Source organism: Pan troglodytes, chromosome 1 (assembly GCF_028858775.2).
Source record: "Pan troglodytes isolate AG18354 chromosome 1, NHGRI_mPanTro3-v2.0_pri, whole genome shotgun sequence".
Lineage (NCBI taxonomy): Eukaryota > Metazoa > Chordata > Mammalia > Primates > Hominidae > Pan > Pan troglodytes.
The window spans coordinates 46,506,835-46,526,359 of NC_072398.2; the positions used below are offsets into that span (position 1 = coordinate 46,506,835).

Consider the following 19,525-nt stretch of genomic DNA (forward strand, 5'->3'; position numbering starts at 1 on the left):
TGGGAGCAGTGTGCATGGGGCACCAGGAGTTCCTCCATCCCACCTGCCTTAGCGATCAGGACTTTAGGGGGGCCTCTTCAAAGATACTGACCCTTCTTCCCTGACTCCTGCCCATCTAAGGACTTGATTTGCTGCTTTCTGAAAACCCTGGGGCTGAAAACTTCAAAATCAGGGCCTGGCAGAGCCTAGCTTCGCCAAGGTCAGCCCACCAGGAGTCCTGCCTTCATCTCCATAGGAAGGACACATGTACAGCCCTTGCCCCCGGCCCTCTCATTCCCACTTCTGCTTGGCAATGCTCTCCATCTCCCTTATGTGGACTCTTGTTCTTGTCTGATCTCTTGTCAAATTGTTATTTTGTAATGAACTGCGTCTCCTTATTAAAGAAATGAGCTGAAAGAAACCTGGGGGTGGGGGGTGTCTCTGGTTGTTTTTGCTGCGCTGAGGTGGGGGTGAGGGAGTGGGAGCTGCCTGTGAGGGTCAGTATGGTGGGTGAGGGTGGTGAGATGGTCCTGAGGCTCTGGCTTCTAACCCAGAATCTCCTTCAGGGAAGCACCAAAAGGGGCTGAGGTCCCCTCTCTCCTGGGGTTGGGGGAAGACCAGATTGGCACTCTGGTGGGTGCTGGGGCCCACACATCTCCTGAGAACACATGCCAGGCTGTGGAACTGTGGGGAGTGTGGTGGTGCCGGGGAACATTGTCTGGGAGGCTGGGCGGGGCGGGGTGGTGGTGGGGACTATATTCTTGAATTCCCTTCCAGTAGAGCTGGGCTTAGGGAACAGCCACAGTCTGAGCCCAATGACAAGAGGGAGGCTGGCCCTGGGAAGTGGGAATTTGAAAAGTAACAATTTCTACAAAGTCCTCAGTTGACTCTTTGCAAATAACTTGAAATGTCTTTAACTTCTGAAGCAAAGATGTTAGGGACCAGGGATAGGGCGTCAGAATTTTTAGGGAAAGGGAGAGTGGGACAGCATTGCCCCCAAAGACCAGGGAAGAGTAAAACTCCTTCTTCGGTTCCCACTTCCACCTGCCTCCTCTCCTTGAGGACAGACCAGCAGCTACCATTTTTGTCAGTTTATACCAGCACCTGTCCTCCAGGAACACCGTTGGCTAGATGTGTGCTTGTCCATCAGGTCCAAAGGCATGGGGGCAGTGAATGCAAGCAGGGATGGGAGCTGCCCACCTGAGGAAGCATGAGCCCAGATCCTTTAACATCTATCCTGTCTTGCTGCTTCAGTCCCTGAGGCTGGGTAGGGTGAGGGGCATGAGCCTTTCAGCAGACGGACTGGGATTTATCATCACCTGAGGGTCTCCTGGCTAAGAATGTGAGCTTTTTACTCTGCCAATAGGTTGTGGCCTTCTCCTTTCCCCCCAAGAGGGCTGGACCACGTGACGGCTAGGTGATACTGTATCTGCAGACCTTACTACAACCAGTGGGGGTCAGAAAGAGAAATGACATTTGCAGTCTAGGAACCCTTTGCATCGGTCATGCTTCTTTGCCTCTGTTTTGTGCCCCAGGACAGGACTGAATTCTTCAACCATGACATCAAGTGTGCTTGTTCTGCTGCTGCTTGGGTTACAAACAGCTGGGTGACATCAGGGGAGAAGAATCTTCCCTCCCTGACCTCTCCCCAAGTCAGTGACCAGGGATTTCCGCTTGGCAGGTAACACAGGGCTGAGCAAAGCCAGAGGCAGGGCTTGCTGGATGGAGAAACCAGACCCAGATCCTGGCTGCCTGGGGTCAGACCTGGCCACCCACGTACAAACCCTGCCAGCGGGCCTGAACAGCTCTTCTCTGGGCATGGCTCCTTCATTTTGAGTTTAGATTTAACCTTCAATAGCCCCCAAGTTAACTACATTTGTAGTTTGGAACTACAGGATAGTTTTGGATCTCCTGAATTAAACAAACAATGACCTCATGAAGACTTATGGATATAGCAGATGACTACGGGTGATGGCAGGAGACTTCCATGAGCCCAAGGAAATCACCACCTCCCTAGACCTCAACTTTCCCATGTACTAGAGTGTGCTAGTGTTCACCTGGATGGCCTCAACACCTTTGTCACTTAAACCTGGTGTCTTCCAAGAAATAACCGTATACACTCTTGGTTACTTGAAGCTTGGAACCTTGATATCTATCTATCGTCTTACGGTTCTTTTGAACGCCAATCCAGGCTTCTCCTTGGCCTGACTCCATTTAGGAAATTCCTTGATCCTACCAGAGACCCTTCTCAGTGGCCATGACTCACTGTGGCTGTCCCTGGGGAAGGGGCCTCTATGTGGACAGGAGTTGTAGGAGGCTGGTGGGCGAGGCCCCCACCAATGATAAAGAAGATGTAAAATCAGAAGAGGCTGCCCCAGATGTGAGATTCTAGAAATCCCATGCTCTGAACTGTGGAGACAGTCACAAAGTTAAAACACAGTTTTATTTACTCATTTATAAATACTGTTGTGTTTACAGGCATCATATAGATGTGAATATTATTATTCCCAAACTTTCAAACACAGAATACTCAAAACTATATAATAACAACCAGTAAAACAAAACCATTCATCTTAGGGTTGAAAGGCCACTCAATTGCATAAAAATACATTCAGTTCACAAAGCAAGTCTGGCTGCTTCTCCCTAAACACCCCCAACCCCACCCCACCCCAGGTGTATTTACAGTGGACTGAAGTTAATCCATACAACTCAGCTGAAAAACAGTTACATCTGGTGTGTGAACCTTGGTGGAACTAGGGTGAAGGGTGGAGTAAAGACACAAAATGCTACCACTAAAATGGGAGAGGCATGGAAACCTCAGGGTGGTTCTTTTCACCCCTGTTGATCAAGGTCAGGGCAAAGACAAGGAGGAAGGAAAACCATAAAGCCAAAGTCTGAGTGTGAACCACTCAACTGAGCACAGGCTGTAGCTTCTCCAAGAAGGATGCAAGGGTGAAACATTCTTTCCTTCCTTCTGCAGGGAAATCATTGCCCTGGTGTGCCAGCCAGTGGTAGGCACAACCTTTCAAAAGTTCAAGGGATGCTGGCTAGAAAAGGAGGTATTCTGGATTGCTGCATCCTCTCAGAACCCTCTCCTATCCCGCAGCCTGCCTCCTGGTGTCTTTTTTCCTCCAAACTCTCTTTACCTAACCTCTCTCCATCAGAAGGCAAGCGGGAATCTGTTCCGGGTTTCAGTAGAGTGGGAGAAAGGACAGGCAAAGGCACAGATATTTAGGCGAGAGTCAAGCTACTTCTGGCCCTTGCATGTCCCTTGTTCAGGAACAGTGGGCCCCGACGACTGGCACTCCGACTCTCAACTCTGGTTTTGGGAGAACATTAGAGGCTCTTAAGAGGCTCCCCACCATCAGTGTGCCTTTCCTGAATCCTTGCTCTTTGAATGGGCTGAGCTGTTGCCACCAGATGCACTGATACACTGATTAGGTTTGTGCTGGGAAGACACACTTCTGTTTTAAGCTATAAACAGTCTCAGGATAAAGAGTAAACCAGACATGGCTACTCATGGTCTCCTTGGCCAGGCTATGGAGGAGTCATACAGGCCTACAAGTCAAACCATCTCTGAGGGGACATTAGCATAGCCGAGGAGCTTTGAAACTGGAATAGGGGGCGGTGGTGGTGGTTGTTGGTATATCCAACTTCTACAGGAATCTTGGCTGATTCATGGAAAACCACCTCTCTAAAGCACCCTCGGCTCCAAGTGAGAAAAGCAAGGAATTAAGAATGCAGAGGGAGATGAAAGGGAGAGGAGTGAAGTGTATGCTTATTCTGGAAGGACATAAGAGCATCCTGATGTCACCTTAAGGGGCCACCCAAGTAAATCTTTATTGGAAACATCAGGGAAAAATTTGGAGGAGAAATAACAGAAAATATCACTCTGGCAGATTCAAGGTCCAAAATAAGCAGATGAATTGGGGAACAGCTCAAATAGGTCCTTTGGGGGATTAGAAGGGAGGGGGAAAAACAAAAGATATGATTTAATAAATAAAATTGGTTTCTGAGTTTTCATTTGTAATCAAGTATATGCCAGACCTCATTTTAAAAGCTCTGGGCTAGCAAATGTGCATGTGAACGCACATAAGCTAGATGCAAGAGTTATCCCCAAATTGCTAAACCTTTTTAGGTAAGGCCAGAACATTCATTAATGGTATTGTCTTTAGACACACCCACCTCTTACTTACAGTTCTCCCGAAGGAGGGCTTCCGGGACACTGGGTTGTAAGCCAAACCTGGGTTCTATGTTTGCCCTCAACCCCAACTCTCAAAGAAGTGAATGCATCTTTCACCATGCAGCTGCTGGCTGCTGGCCAAGATTCTGTGTTTTTTCTCAGCCCTCAGAAATCACCTCATTCCTAGTAGCTGTGACCAACAGTTCCTGGACTACAATGAAGTTGATCTATTTTCCAATCTACTCAGAACACAAAAGATCAATAGCTGTCCCTGACAGGGTCTACTGCTTCCTGAGCAGTGTCAATACCCATTAAGGAAGCTGATTAAAATCTCTGCTCAGCTGGAGCCTGAGGGATGAAGTCACCAGTGAGACAGAACTCATTTCTGTGTGACAAAGCTTTGTTTCTGTGAAACTCTCTTCCTTCCCAGTACTTGCAGCTTCCACCCTGCTCTATGTCCAAAGCCCCTGGGCCTTCTGCCTTCTTCCCATCGCAGCACACAGCCACCTCCACTTCCAGGGTCTCTGCCCTTTCACTCCAATTACACCAGGTCCTGTAGGAGGCTTGTGAAAGCCAAGTGCTGTTCTATGCAATAAGGTTGTGTGGACTCTGGGTTTGTAAACACTTACTGCTTTGGTAGTCTCCTCTTCAGACCTGCTTTGAAGGAAAGACCATCTTGAATGGTATCAGAACCTCCTACTTCTGGTAAGTCCAAAATCCAGAGGGGGAGCTCAATGGAACTAAAGATTGAGGTTCTTAGCGAGGAAAATTTTCTTGCTGCTGTAAGGCAGAGTTCAAGACAATGAACCAGACGGTGCTAAGCAGAAAAACGATTAGTCTGCTATTCGGGTGTGAAGAGCCAATGTAGATCCCATTTTAAGAAAGCTGAGGAAAGGTGGTTGAGGAAACCTATGAAGCAGCAGGTCTATTTCCTATTAAAACAACTTGTCCAAAGGCTGCCTGCAACAAATTGCTTTCTATCCATTTCTCCATGAGCTCCAATTTCCACCTCTGCAGGCTTTAATATTCTTACCAAGCCAGCAGGAGGGAAAGCCATTGCAACATCATTCAATTACCCTCAATATTAAATTCACTTCCCAACAAGGATGAGAAGTCAACCTTGATGTGCTCATATTAAACAGTTTAAATCCAGAAGAAAACAAAAAATTCTGGACTTGGATTTTTGAGGTTAGAATTTTTGAAGCAGAAATCCCAATAAATATGCTGATCTTCCTAAGAATGAATAAATCACAGAATTTTAAGCCAAAAGGAAAGGGCACATAAAGATTATCCAGTCCAACCTCATTTTACAGACAGGGAGGGTGACCTGCCCAAAGTCGCATGACTAAAAGGAGAAGGGGTGGCCTTGGAATACAGATGTTCTGACTTCTAGGGTCTTATCTTTTAATGTTGCCTTTTTGTCCTCAAAGCTGCCTGCTTATTGGGTTGGAAGAACTCACATCTTATGAAGGGTTAGACCCTGCCTTGAAAATCAGTATGGTAGGCTGGGCGTGGGGCCTTACGCCTGTAATCCTATCACTTTGGGAGGCCCAGCCAGGTGGATTGCTTGAGCCCAGCAGTTTCAGACCAGCCTGGGCAACATGGCAAAACCCCATCTCTACAAAAAAATTCAAAAATTAGCTGGGCATGGTGGTGCACACCTGCAGTCCTAGCTGCTTGGGAGCTGAGGTGAGAGGATCCCTTGAGCCTGGGAGGTGGAGGTTGCAGTGAGCTGAGATCACACCACTGCACTCCAGCCTGGGCGACAGAGTATGGTGACTAAGATCTGTAGTAATAACTGGGCCTAGATTTAGGCCAATTACACGACCTCTGATTGGTAAGCGTGTGCTTAAAGTGCGGTCAGTGCTGGCATAAACAATGGGGTTTGAGGGCCCCTGATGATATCTCTGAGGGAAGGATACCAGGGCTCCTGCAGTGTTACTTCACTGATAAGCTCCAGTGGAACCAGTGGCTCATCTGGTAGAGTAGAATTTCCCTTTTCTTTCTGCTTAAATGCTGAATCCTTTCTGCTTTCTTTTTCCTTTTTGCACCTTTGGAGGTGCAAAGCCGCCTGGAAGCTGAATAACTGGCAACACTTTTAAATAGTTCTCTCTTCTCCAGGCTTCTTCTGCTCACTCCATGCCCACCTCAAGGGTGCCGACACTCACCAGTGGCCTGGACCGAAACACTGGCCTTTCTCTGAGAGGAGACAGTGTCTGTCTGTGGCTAGGAGAGGCTGCAAAGAGGCCAAAAATCCAGACACCTAACAAGTACATGGCTTTGAGAGTTTCTTCTTCCATCATCTTTGGCTCAATTAAATGCCTCTAGTGGAGAAACAGTCAGTAGTTTACACACACTTTCGTGGGATCCACAGACCATTAACTTGAGTTTTAGCTTCCTTGCTTCCTGAGTGGAACCATCTAATAAGCACATGGTTTGGGGGAAGGGAAATGGGTAAAATGTTGCAAAAGAGAGATCTGAAATCTCACTAGTGGCCTCAGATAGCAATAAATGAATCTAAGTCTTCTTAAACTTGGGGTGGGAACTAGGACAGAAACCAGGGGAAGCCCAGAAGAGAAGTAAACACATCCTGCAGTTGGAAGACAGGGAGGTTCTAGGGAACATCAAATGAGAATGGCCCACTAGAGAATCTGGTACACTGAGTAAGCCCAAAGCATGTCTATTCTTTAGATTCTTTAGAGGCAACACCCTGAGATTTGCATAACCCTTTCGCTAGAGATTGGGATGGGGCTGGGGTCATCATACTCTGGAGCTATCTGGAAAAGGATCAGCAGCCCTGGAAAAACAAACTTTAGCCCCAGAATCTCTGGAATGGCCAAATCATTACTTCCAAAGGTGTGGCTCGGTTTTTGAAAAATAACAAATTAATGAAAACAGAGTTTTACCAGGAACATTCTCTTTCCCATTCTGATATTTCATGTAAAGACTCTAAGTTAAGTGACAGACCTGAGCCCCATGTTGTTGGCCATGTCTGCAGCTATTTATTCAGCTTGAGCTGCCTGGGGTGCTCATGAGTCTCCAAACCAGCAGGTGAGGACTGAGGATTGTGGCCACTGAAGAGGCCAGCGGTAAGTACCTGTCCAAGCAGCACAAGAAAAAGGAGACCTGCTGATGCCAGTATCCAGAGAGAACTGCTGGCTAGTAGAAGGCCTATAACTACCATCTCGTGGGGCTTCCAGACAATACAGTTGTGAAGGAATGGTATTTTATCTCTGGAGATAGACCAGAAATCAGTTCATCTAATAAAATTAATTGCATAAGAGAAAGTACCTGAAATTACCTAGGATAGTTTACACTTACTTTCATGAGTTCTTGGCTATAGAATCCAGTATTCCTGAGATTGAAAAGCTTGCAAATTTCTTGTCACAAGGAAAACTTTCTGGCAAGAAAAGTCAGCTTTAACATGGAAGGGTCATGTAAAGTGGCAGGGATGCAACACCAATCTAAGGGTTTTGAGAATCTGCCCCCAATACTTTTGAAAGGCACAAACAGATCTGAAGAGGCTCTCTGTAACCCCTTTCCCTGGTCTATTGAGTGGAAAAGGGTCAAGATGTATTCCTAATAATCCAATTTTCTTTTCTTGAGAAAGGAGTATCATCTTCCTTCCCCGATATTCAAAATGTTCCAGGATAATCAATTAGTCAACACCTTATGTTGATTTCCTCTCCCAGAATGAAGGATATAAAACTTATTACTCTAATTTAGCATTCCCTGAGAACTGAACTTACAGTACTCCCATGATAATACGAAGTCTCAAGATAGTAGCAGCTTCTCTTGAAAAATGGCTGGAAATGAAAGACAGAATTTTATATACTCTAAAAATGGGGTTTTGTCAGAGGAAACATATCTCCTGTTCTGTAATTGGGATTATTTATTTATTTATTATTATTATTTTTTTTGAGACGGAGTCTCGCTCTGTCACCCAGGCTGGAGTGCAGTGGCGTGATCAAGGCTCACTGCAAGCTCCGCCTCCCGGGTTCACGCCATTCTCCTGCCTCAGCCTCCTGAGTAGCTGGGACTACAGGCGCCTGCCACCACGCCCGGCTAATTTTTTGTATTTTTAGTAGAGATTGGGTTTCACCGTGTTAGCCAGGATGGTCTCGATCTCCTGACCTCGTGATCTGTCCACCTCGGCCTCCTAAAGTGCTGGGATTACAGGCATGAGCCACTGCACCCGGTGGAATTGGGATCTTGAATTACAGCTTCTAGTTTAAACAGCATGTGGTGTTTCAGAGGGAGGACCATGGAGAGCTACATGTCATGTTAGGAAAGAATTAACAGACAGAGGTAGTATATATTAAGGGAATGAACCACTCTAAACACTGAATATCACTGGCAACCCTAAAATGATGAGGATTTAATGACTTGCACACTCAAGTGAACCAAGGGATAAAACTCCTACAAAAAGAAAATACTGTAAGTATTAATGCTAGGTTATCATCAAGAACTAATGGTTTAATTTTGCACTGGATTTGTATTCTTTCCAGGCCTGGGCATGATATTTTAAAGGCTGGTTTTGTCTAGAGGAGGATGGCCAAGATGTGACAGGTAAGAAAAGCATGCCATATGAGGAATGACTGAAAGGACTAGAGTAACAGCAGCTCAAAGTAAGACTGAGGGGGAGACCACCCACTACACATATCTCGAGTGCTGTTAAAGAGTTGCAGATAGTAGATCTGGACTACAAGGAGAATCCACAGGCAGACTTCAGCTGATATGAGGAAAAACTCTCTCGTTATTAGAGTTGCCCAACTTTTGAGTAATAAATGCATAGCCACCAGAGGCTACCTGACCATGCCCATGGGTGAAAGCTGTAGTAGCAGGGGTCCCTGTGACACAATAATAGAAAGCTGGACCTAATGACCTCTGGGTCTTGCCACTCTAAACTTCCATGACTCTCATCAATGGGTTGAAAGTACTTCATTCCATTAAACCTCTATTAAGTGCCATTTCCCCTATTAATTTCTAAGAAAGTAAATCTCTCTGCTAAATCTAACCACTGGAAATAATCAAATTCACCACTATTCTCACAGCCCAGTGGGCTGCTATCTTCCATCTTCTTTGTCACAATGTTGCAAGTGGCCTCAGATACTTGACTTTCGCCATATCTGTCTTTCCAGCCTGCTTCCACTTCCTAGTCCATCTCCCAACAATCTCCCCTCCCCACCTCTCATTCCTCCTTGCACTGACTTCATTTCTCATTAGAAGCAGGTGTCAGAGCGAAGAGAGGAAAACAAGGTCAAGGAAGTGAGGCAGAATGGAGTATTCAGAGCCCAAATTTTCTTATAAAGAAAATCACTTTGCAGGGGGAAGATAAGTGGGAGACGAAAACAATGAGCTGACACTTATGCCATAGTCTACCTTTCAGGGAGCAGGCAGTGGTGCTGCCACCAAGGCACCAGAGTGATGATTTTCTTGTCTCCAGAATAATGACTTCCCACAATGGCCAAAGACAACTGAGGTCAGGTGCTCTGTCCTAGCTTTTATATCATTGAGTGAGGGGGTGGGGAAGGGAAAAATATAAAAGGATAGAAAGGAAAGGAATAAATGAAGCCAGGGCCATTTGAGCCTTGGAGAAACGGCTAGGTATGAGGGAGGAATAAGGGTTAAAACTAGTTAGGGAGATTACTGGGTGTTGATAGAAAAAATAAAAGTCAGTTCCTGAGAGGTGAAGAAGAATAGAGCGCCTCAATGCAGTCACTGTCACCTTGGATGCTAACCATTCCAGAGGACATCTGATGATCAATTCAACATCCTGCTGTTTCTCTTGGCACCCCAATCAGGATCCTGGAGTGGCTACCACAAGACTCACCTATATCAGAGGACACTGGGTTAATGTAAAAAGCTGAAGGATACTGATTAGGGTAGAAGTCTTACATGTTTGGACCAAATCCAATGTGGACAAAGTAGCTGAGCAGCAGGAAGTTGAGGGGTCCACAGCTGAGCCTGGTGTACTCCCCAGAGCATTCTCCAGATGGCTCGAATTACCACAATCATGCTTCAATTAAAACTGTCATAAAACTTGGGATAGGGGTTTGGAAGAACAGGGCATTGAAAGTGCAGAGAAAATGTAGAGTGTATAGAGGTGACTGAAGAGGGTGATAGAAAGAAGTGTCCTTCCACCAAAACATCCATTTCTTTTGGTTGGAAGGCAAGGACTGGAAAAGAGGGGTGGGGGCAGCAAATGCTGTCCCTTTCTTTCCTCATAAATCTGGAGCCTAGCCTACTTGGACAGTTTGCTGATGACTCTGATGAGGGCACCATTTTCATCTTTCAGCCTCTGGTTGTCGGATTTCAGTTCTGTTAACACCTGTAGGGTGACAGAGGGAAAGGTGAGTTAGAGCCTGGCGGGATCCTCCTTGGCCCTCCCTGACCAGGCCAGGCCAGCCTGGTGAGCAGGGCCTTTTGAGACAATGTGTGGAATAAACTCTCATGGTCCCTTCTCCCAGGGATGAAATTCCCTTCAATCTTCCTTTTTATTGAGTTGGTAATGTTAATCTTTAGGGAGATTATAGCCACTCCATCTTTTGAGCTGGCATATTTAGCAGTAATATCTTATTTCTTCATAGGCAGACCTCACATTTCACACTGTATATCCTTTCATTCTATTGAATCAGTAACCACTTTCAATTTCTCCTGCCCTTAAACTCACCCCTAAAGAAATTGGGGAGAGAGCCAAAATGGGCTGGTGAGGACATAGGGAAAGAATTCAGAAAGGGGGTGGTGGTCAACTAGAAGAGTTAAAGGAGGATACTGCTTCACATCTCATCAAAAACAAGAGCAAAGGCCAGAGAGGCAGCACTCGGCTTTCTTGCCATATGCACAAGATGATTTAAGCATCCTCCACTTGGTGCCTTCGGTGAATAATCCTCCAAATTCTCACTGGTCATACTATACATATCCACTTTCAACCATTAAAACTCAGAAAACTTACAGTCACAGAGCTGTGAGGCACAGTGAACACTAGGCATGTATTTAATCCTCCCCAAAGCTCCCCAGTGACAGTCACCAAAGGATACCCAGAGGCCTTATCAGCAGTTTTAGGGGATGGCATTGTAATTCACAGAAATAGATGCTTGTTGGGCAGGGGAGGGAGTGGAAACTCAATTTTATTAGTTCTGCTATCCTGGAACATTACACATACTGTTGTCTAACTTGTGAAAAAAAGGAAAAATAGCCTCAAGTTCCATCCTGGAAGTTCAAGTCTTTGTTACATGATCAGGCACTTTCAACAAGTACGCTGTGCATCTGAAAAATCCTAATGGGATGTTGATAAGGGTACAGTTTATGTGTGGGTCCCACTGGCAGCAAGAGCGATTTAGGATAGCAGGTAAGTACATCGCCACTATGCAGGCTACAGAAAGCTACATCTGTATCTGTTCAATACAGGTGTCCTTTGACTAGTCATTTAAACCTATAGGACCCCAGGGGCAGGTAATGCCCCCAGTAAAGGGTGACCTGTGCTGAGGTGTTATGAGGCCTATTTAGTTCTAGCTCTGGCTCTGCTATTAACCACTTAGGAGATCTAACTGTGCCTTAAGGAATATAATCTGTTTCCTTGATCTCTCAGAGAAGATATAGGTTAAATTATATAAATATATGTGTATGTACACAAATATGAATCACAGATACATAAATAATTTGTATCAGGGAAATAAAAAGAAAATTACTGAATATCTATAATGTGGATGGCACTGTGCTAGAGGGTCTCCCTAGTGCCTCATGAGACTATGATACAGTTGTTATCCCGATTTCTACAAATGGGGAAATGAAAAGTGCCATAACTAGTTCAAGGCACCCAGCAAAGCTAATATTGAATCCCAGTGTGCCTGACTCCAAAGATCATTCTTTTATTACACGTGGGATGGAAAACAAAACACCAAAAATGTTTGACGCCTAGAAATTCCAGCATTGTCTTTGTCACTAGTGATCTATTACTTTAGGCAGATCACTCGCCTTCTCTGCATTTCCATTTTTGTACTTCTGTAAGAACAACAGTCCCTGTCCTACTCTCTCGTATGGTAGGGACTCTGCAAGGCTCACAGGAGGTAACAGATGTGGAAGTGTGTTGACATACATAATAAGCTTTGCGATACTGAGTGTTCCTACAATCACTGGGAGTTTTCTCATGACTGTGGGAGGGCAGGCAAATAATCTGCAAACTTTATTAAGAAGACTTTAATACAGAAAATATAAAAATAAAGTTGCAGTCCTTTGACCCTGGTCTCCTACCTCTGATTTAATCAAAGCAGCTCTGGCTGCCCTCTCCTTCGTTCCTCTATCCCTGTAGCCTTGCCTACCAGACTGAATGCTTGGAAACTCATTTCAGTGAGATTTTTAGAAAAAACCCAGGGTGGCCTCATGTTTCCGTGTTCAATCTGCTCTTTAACGCCCCATGCTGGGGCTGCAGCTTGGGTATAAGTGAGACGAAAGCCACATTTCCATAATAGGTAGGAAGAAGCTATATATGGCAATGGATTACATTTCACTGCTTAGCAGCTCATCAAATCAGAACTGAGCTGCCTTAAAAAATGTATAAACAACTTGTAGAGTCTTGTAGAGTTTTAGTGATTTATTTCCACATTAAGAAGTCAATTCCTTGAAAAAAAAAATTTGGACAAGGCAGTTTTGCAGCTGCAACATGCTACAATTGACATCTAAAGGGAGTGGCAGAAAGTGTTAAGAGGTGGAATGTAGAAATCAAGGGCGGGGGAAGCCCCACAAAGTTCAATCTCAGCAGAGAGAGGGGGAAATGAACAGTGTTATCTGATATCCACTTGAAGTTAAAGAATGGTTAAATAAGAACATATGTGAAAGTACGATATAAGTATGAAGTTTAGCAAAGCTTTATCATTTTAACTCTCTGGATCTTAGTTTCTTAATTTTTAAGTTCCCAGCTTACCACAATTTGGTGTTAAAGATACCCTGGGCAAATAAAATTAAGTACACATTTCTCAACTGTTACTTCTTACAGTCTTTGAGGAATGTGTTAAAGAGGAAGGGGCTACAGGGGTCCTAAAGCTTCAGAGACCTAGAGCAAGGCTAGCTGTAGGTTGAGAGGGACTCAGGATGAGTCTTGCATGAGCTGTCTTGCTTTTAACTACAAGGAAAGTGGGAAGGGAGTCCCCTCTGGTATTTTGTTGGTAAGTGGTTTGCTCTACATGCTGAGATAAGATGATTTTTCCAGGGAACTATTAAAAAAAAAAAAGGTAGAGTAAAATCTCTCGACTGCACTGCCAGTTTGGCTTAGTTATCTCATCCTTCCTTCTGGCAAGAATCGGCAAGCTTTTTCTGTAAAATGCCAGACAATAAGTATCTTAGGGTTTGCAGGTCAAACAGTCTCTGTTGCTACTCCTCAGCTCTGCTGTTGCAGCACAAAAGCACCCATAGACATAACAATAATATGTAAACAAATGAGTTTGGTTCAGTTCCAATAAAACTTTTATTTTGGACATTGAAATTTGAATTCCATATAATGTTCGTGTTCATATGTCGTAAAATATTATTCTTCTTTTGATTTCTTTTTTGACTATTTGTATGGCTTATGGGCCATACTGGTGGGTCACAGTTTGCTAACCCTTGCTATGGTCATGTACCAGGCAATGGCTTTCTTTACAGCAGCAAAATCTTTTGGTAGGTAAATGGCTCTTTAGAAGTTAGGCTTTGACAAGGAAGTCACAGTGCTCAGAAAGCAGAATGCTGCCCTTCCTCCCTCAGCTGCAATGCTGGGGGCACAGTGTAGTTGCTCAATAGATCCTTCTTGCATTGTTTGGGCCACATGCTTAACAAATGGTGAAAACTGTGCCAAATATGCAGACAGCTTATATTACAGTGGTGAAAAGTTTGCACTCTGGAACCTGACATATTTGGTTTGAATTTTGGTTCTACCACTTCACTCTCGGAGTGACCTTGGGCAAGTTATTTAATCTGTGACTCAGTTTTTTTTTTTCATTTTTACAATAATTGTTTTGGGGAATAAATGAGAAAAACTATATAAAGCATTCAGCACAGGCCTTAATAAATGACAACTGTTAAGGTTATTAACTACTGAAAGCATGAGATCTAGTTTTGCCCCATATCCTATACTATCTTGCAACAAAGGGATACTAAAAATAACTGGGACACCTTTTGGGGGGTCCCTAGTTTAGCCTAAGTAAAAATTTCCAGGAATCTTGAGGCTAACTTTAAAGCATGGAGTCTGGACCTAACAGTGGCTGCTTACAGCCAGGCCATGGTAGAACTTGCCTTTCAATTTTCTTTCTGCCTATGATAGCATCTACAGCAGGATATTAGCTCAGCCCTATGATAATTCGGGTGATTCAGTTCTAGTGGATATTAGTTGCCAGCTACTAACCCTGAAGGCAAAAGCAAATAGGCTGAAAGAAAGAAGAGGCTCTGGTTAGGACTAATTAGATTGTTGCTGACAATTAAAAATTCATCTCAGAGGAGTGGTGACCCCATCATACCATCTTGAGATAGAAAAACCAGTTGTCTGTGAGCTTGTCTTTCAGATCCATAGCTAGGGAAAGGATCCAGTTTGCCAAGCACATTTTTGGTTCTCAGTTGAAAATAAATCCTTGCTCTCTGCTCCACTGCCTGCCATATCCTTTGCAAAGCTGGCCTCATTAGAGAGGGCCTGGCTCCATGAGGGTCTCATTTATATAGGCTGTGTTCTGCCTCACAGCCCACACACTAAGGACAGGGAGGGGCACATCCCTAGGGCCCAAAGATTTGTGACGGGAATGAGAGATGTGCCTCCTAAGGAGGGAGAAGAAAGCAAAGACTACTGCAGAAGGAGGCAAAGAATGCTTATCCAATTATGCTTGAATAATGGGATGGAGAGTGTTTTTGCTGGTAGTGGAGCTGGACAGGAACAGTTCCAACCTTGAGTTTTAGTCCTCTCCATCGGTAATGTTGTCAGCCGTGAGGACCGTCTGGTATCCAAAGGGCTGTGGTTCTTAACCATGGTTGTATAAGGAATCAATAGGAGAGGTTTGAAAAAATACTGATGCCTGGGTCTCAACCCAGACCACTGATTATTTGGGGATGGACCCAGACATCCCTATATGTATATGTTAAAAGCTATGTATATGTTTAAAATATACCCATAGGTATATGTTAAAAGCTCCTAGATGTTTCTTGCAGCCAAGATTGAGAGCCCCTGCCCTTGGTTACCCAAGGCCCAACCCCAGTTGCTCCAGGGGAGTGGATTGGACTTGGGTTGCTATTGGCTAAGAAAGATCAATTTCCATTTGGCAATGACCCCGTCAATGAAATACGTATATGTGCATGTACACAGGTATACGCACATACACGTGTATACCTATGTGTAGCTGAGTGAACAAATTCATACTCAGTCTCCAGGGGAAGAGAAGCTAATGTGGTGACCTTACCAAATGAATATATTGGTAGCCCAGTTGAGGTCTCTCTCACTGCCTCCCTTGACCTAGGCTGGTATGTCCCATTCTATGATCTCAGTCCTGGCTGCTTCCATCTGCAGATAACCAAGCTTTGCAGGAACCTGCATATGGAGGCTCGGATGGAGAGGATGAGCACAGAGCTTCTGGGACTAACAAGAAGACTGAACCTGCCTGGAGTAGTGGAGGAGGGAAGTGAGTTGGAGAGTAGGGGCAAGAACTAGAGCTCCTGGGTGTCCGAGGACTCGATGGACTCCGAGAGTCTGGCCACCACTCGGGTCAGGGCCCTGTTCTCAGCCTGCAGTTGCTCGTTCATCTGCTTCAAGGTTTGAATCTGTTTTAGCTGGTGGAGGTTCTGTAGAGATTGAGACATGAAAAGGACAGACAGAAAAGACAGAGAGAGACAAGACAGACCAGAGGAGAGAAAAGTAGGACAAAGAAATCACATGACTTTTTGTTTTTGTTTTTAGTTTGCATGCAAGAAAGGAAATGAGAAAGGCAGGAGTCATGGAGCAAATGGGTGGCAGGTGGAAGGATGATGGAGAAAAGCAACAGGGAAGGAGAGCTATGTCTGATTCTTGGCTAAGATCTAAATATGCCATATGAATATAACTGCCAGGCTCTCAAAAGGCACATATGGATTGCTTTTGAGAATGAAAGTCCAGCATGTGGTTTGGAGCCTTCTGAACCAAATTAACATGGTTGAGGCATAACTTCAGGGACCCTTCATCATGACTGAGATTAGAGCTGAGGACTTGGTGTGTTCTTAAATCTAGCTGCTGCCCCTTTCTCTCTCCCTTCCTCTAATCTTCCCCTCATACTCAGCTCCCTTCTTTCACTTTGTTTATTTATCTGAGATAGGGTCCGACTCTGTCACCTTGGCTGGAGTGCAGTGGCACAAAACTGAAACATCTGCCTTCCAGGCTTAAGCCATCTTCCCACCTCAGCCTCCTAAAGTAGCTGGGACTACAGGCATGCACCACCATACCTGGATAATTTTTATATTTTTTGTAGAGACAGGATTTCGCTATGTAGCCCAAGCTGGTCTCAAATTCCTGAGGTCAAGCAATCCTCCTGCCTTAGCCTCCCAAAGTGCTGGGATTACAGGTGTGGGCCACTGCATTTGGCCTCATTTATTTTTAAAAAATAAAAGGCCTATTATTTAAGCTTTTTTTTTTTTTTTTTTTGGTGGGGCATGTACTGTTTAGAAGGTTAAAGTTACACATACCAAAATAAGAAAGAACTGTCAGCTCTCTGGATAGTCCTCTAACCTGCTTTGTAGGAAGCTTCATTAACCCTGATAGTTTTCCTCTGCAGTCCAGAGAGATTGTTTCAGGATCCAAAAACTGCTAACCTGTCTCTGACCTGCTATAAGATTATATGCATCACTAAATTCACAGCTAACCATGCTTTCTTTGTCTCAGTTCAAGCAGTTTGGGAGCTGCTTAAAGGTGTTCATAAACAGACTCATACTCTGGAAATTATAGCTGTGCAAAAAAGCTGGAGAAACCATAAAAGCCCAATGATAATGAAACTAGCTGGACCAATGTGCTAGTCCAGACCTTTCTGTCTGTCAGTGTTGCAAGCGGAACAGAATAACCAGCCCACAGACATTCTTCCTGATACCCCATATTCCATAAGACATTTAAAGACTTTAATAATTGGAATTATATCAAAGGCCTGCTGACTCTGCTACTGTCCTTCCTAAGTAGTCATCTGCACTGCCCCGAAACTGAGACCATCAACTCTTTGGGAGGAGAATAATGATTTTTTTATGCAAATGGGGTTTCACAGATGAGGATGGACAATCCTGTGGGTTACAATGACTACAAAAAGGTGGCCAGGTATCAGAGAAAAGTCTCTCACATCTATAAGATGAGAAGGATAGAAATGAAAGATTAGTGGAGTTATAGTTGTTTGGGAGTGAAGAAGCAAGAAAATGAAAGGTAGCATGAAGGGGAAAAACAGTGAAAAGGAAAAACAAGCAGAGACAAACTGCTGAATCTCTTTAACCAAAGAGAAAGAATGACCACCTTGGAATAAAGGTAGGCTAGCCAAACTGTCTCATGTAGCCATTGGAGGGTGAGGACCGGGCAATCTTCCTTGCCCACTGTAAGCATCTTGGCCATGGTGAGGATAGAGGAGGGAGATCATGGTACAGCATATGGAAAAGATTAAAGCAATGGGCAGGGACCAAATTTAAAAGCCAATGGGAAGTCCCTGGCTCTCACCCTTCTTTGGTGTTGACATTGGACCAAAGCTTTCAACATAATCATTATCAAATAATTGTCATTGTATGAAGTGGTACTTACCTCCCAGGGAATAACATTAAAGACATGAATGATGAAAGTGACTCAATCTGACAAGTGAGTATAAGCAGATCAAGGTGAAAGAATTTGGAAGTTATCAGCATGAGGGATAGAGGCAGGAAACAATCTGGTCAATGTTCTATAGGAAGCAGTATTGAAAACAAGGCAAGGCAAGGAGGAGAGGAGAAGGGGCAGGGCCCAGCGCAGGATGAGCAAGGGCAGGGCTAAGGAGCAGGGTCAGCTAGTAATCTTTCCAAAGAAAAATAAAAATTCCAGGACCAATCTAAAAAGGAATTGGTTGCTGGGTCCCTCTCATGCAAGGACCTAGGAAAGGAAGGGGAGAAGGTCTGACAAGGAGGCTGATGCTGAGTGGAGGATGCAGTAGAGAAGTAATCACATCTGATGTGGGCGCCAAGACCAGGTGCAGGCCTGGCACAGCTCACACTGACATGCACACCTGTCAGAAGTTGGCATATAATCCTACTCCAATCTAGGATCTGGGTGGAGTTTCTCTTGAGGAGAATTCATAAATACTTACCTTTCCAATAAAAGTCCAGAAAGGCACAACACATCTCATAACCACAGAGCCACATATACATCTGGGTTAGCCCATCTCATGGTTCCCCCATTTCACCTGGCCTTTGTACTTTATTTGGTAGAGTTAGAAAAATAGGACTGAAGTCACTTTCTTTCCTTGAGTAACCTACTATATTTTTAAGGGTTCACTGGAGATCAGCCCCCTCTACTGTTCCCTACTGATTGCTCCAAGGAGGTTTGAGCATCTGTACAAAATGAATATGCAACAAGCATGACCAACTGGCCCCAAGCTCTACTGGGTCCCAGTTCAGCCAGCCAGTCACCTGTACCTTTGGCTGCCTAGTACAGAGAGATTTTAGCTATTAATCACTCTAGCAATGTTGGTCACCATAAACCATAGTCTGAATGAAGAGCTTGAGAGCTAAACAAGTATTTTCTTAGACTCTTTTAGGGCCAGTCATACCAATTTTATCATATTTATATATTTGCATCTTTGAAGTTTTTGTCTTCAAGTAGGTACAGACAGAAAAATAAAACTGGTGAGAATGCAGAGGCACAGATGCTTCTCCCTTAGTCCTCTAGGGGGTGCTGGACGATCTGCAAACCTGGCATTGGGCTTTGATTTGAGCAAATAGTGTTTAGGGGCTTTAGAGTTTACAGGCATTTCTTCTTCATTTGGCTTTGTAATGGATAATGGAGAATAATGGACACCTGACTGAATCTGAATGTTTTAACTAAAAAAAAAATCAGTCCTGGCCAGACGCGGTGGCTCACACCTGTAATCACAGCACTTTGGGAGGCCGAGGTGGGTGGATCCCCTGAGCTCAGGAGTTCGAGACCACCTGGTGCAACATGGTGAAACCCTGTCTCTACTAAAAATACAAAAAAATTAACTGGGTGTGGTGGCGCACACTACTAGTCCCAGCTCCTTGGAGGCTGAGGCAGGAGAATCGCTTGAGCGATTGAATCTGCCTAGAGGCAAAGGTTGCAGTAAGCTGACATTGTGCCACTGCACTCAGGCTTGGGCTACAGAGTGAGGCTCCGTCTCGAAGAGAAAAAAAAAACACAAAAAACAGCCT

General features: G+C 44.5%; 1 protein-coding gene across 11 annotated transcripts in view; it reads right to left on the bottom strand.

The window, feature by feature from the left end:
* Positions 1 to 2,403: 2,403 nt before the first annotated feature.
* Positions 2,404 to 19,525, bottom strand: part of PPP1R12B (protein phosphatase 1 regulatory subunit 12B) — a 239,945-nt gene continuing 222,823 nt past the window's right edge. For 5 of the 11 annotated variants that reach the window (XM_009440823.4, XM_009440806.5, XM_009440803.5 and 2 more), the window contains 2 exons: positions 15,775 to 15,955; positions 9,646 to 10,493 (listed from right to left, as the gene is read on the bottom strand). In XM_009440823.4, the coding sequence (XP_009439098.1) occupies positions 15,821 to 15,955 (135 nt within the window). In that variant the 3' untranslated portion in view covers positions 9,646 to 10,493; positions 15,775 to 15,820. Of the gene's footprint in view, positions 10,494 to 15,774; positions 15,956 to 19,525 lie in introns of all 11 variants that reach the window. The other 6 variants (XM_514103.8, XM_009440817.5, XM_009440811.5 and 3 more) reach the window with 2 other exon arrangements.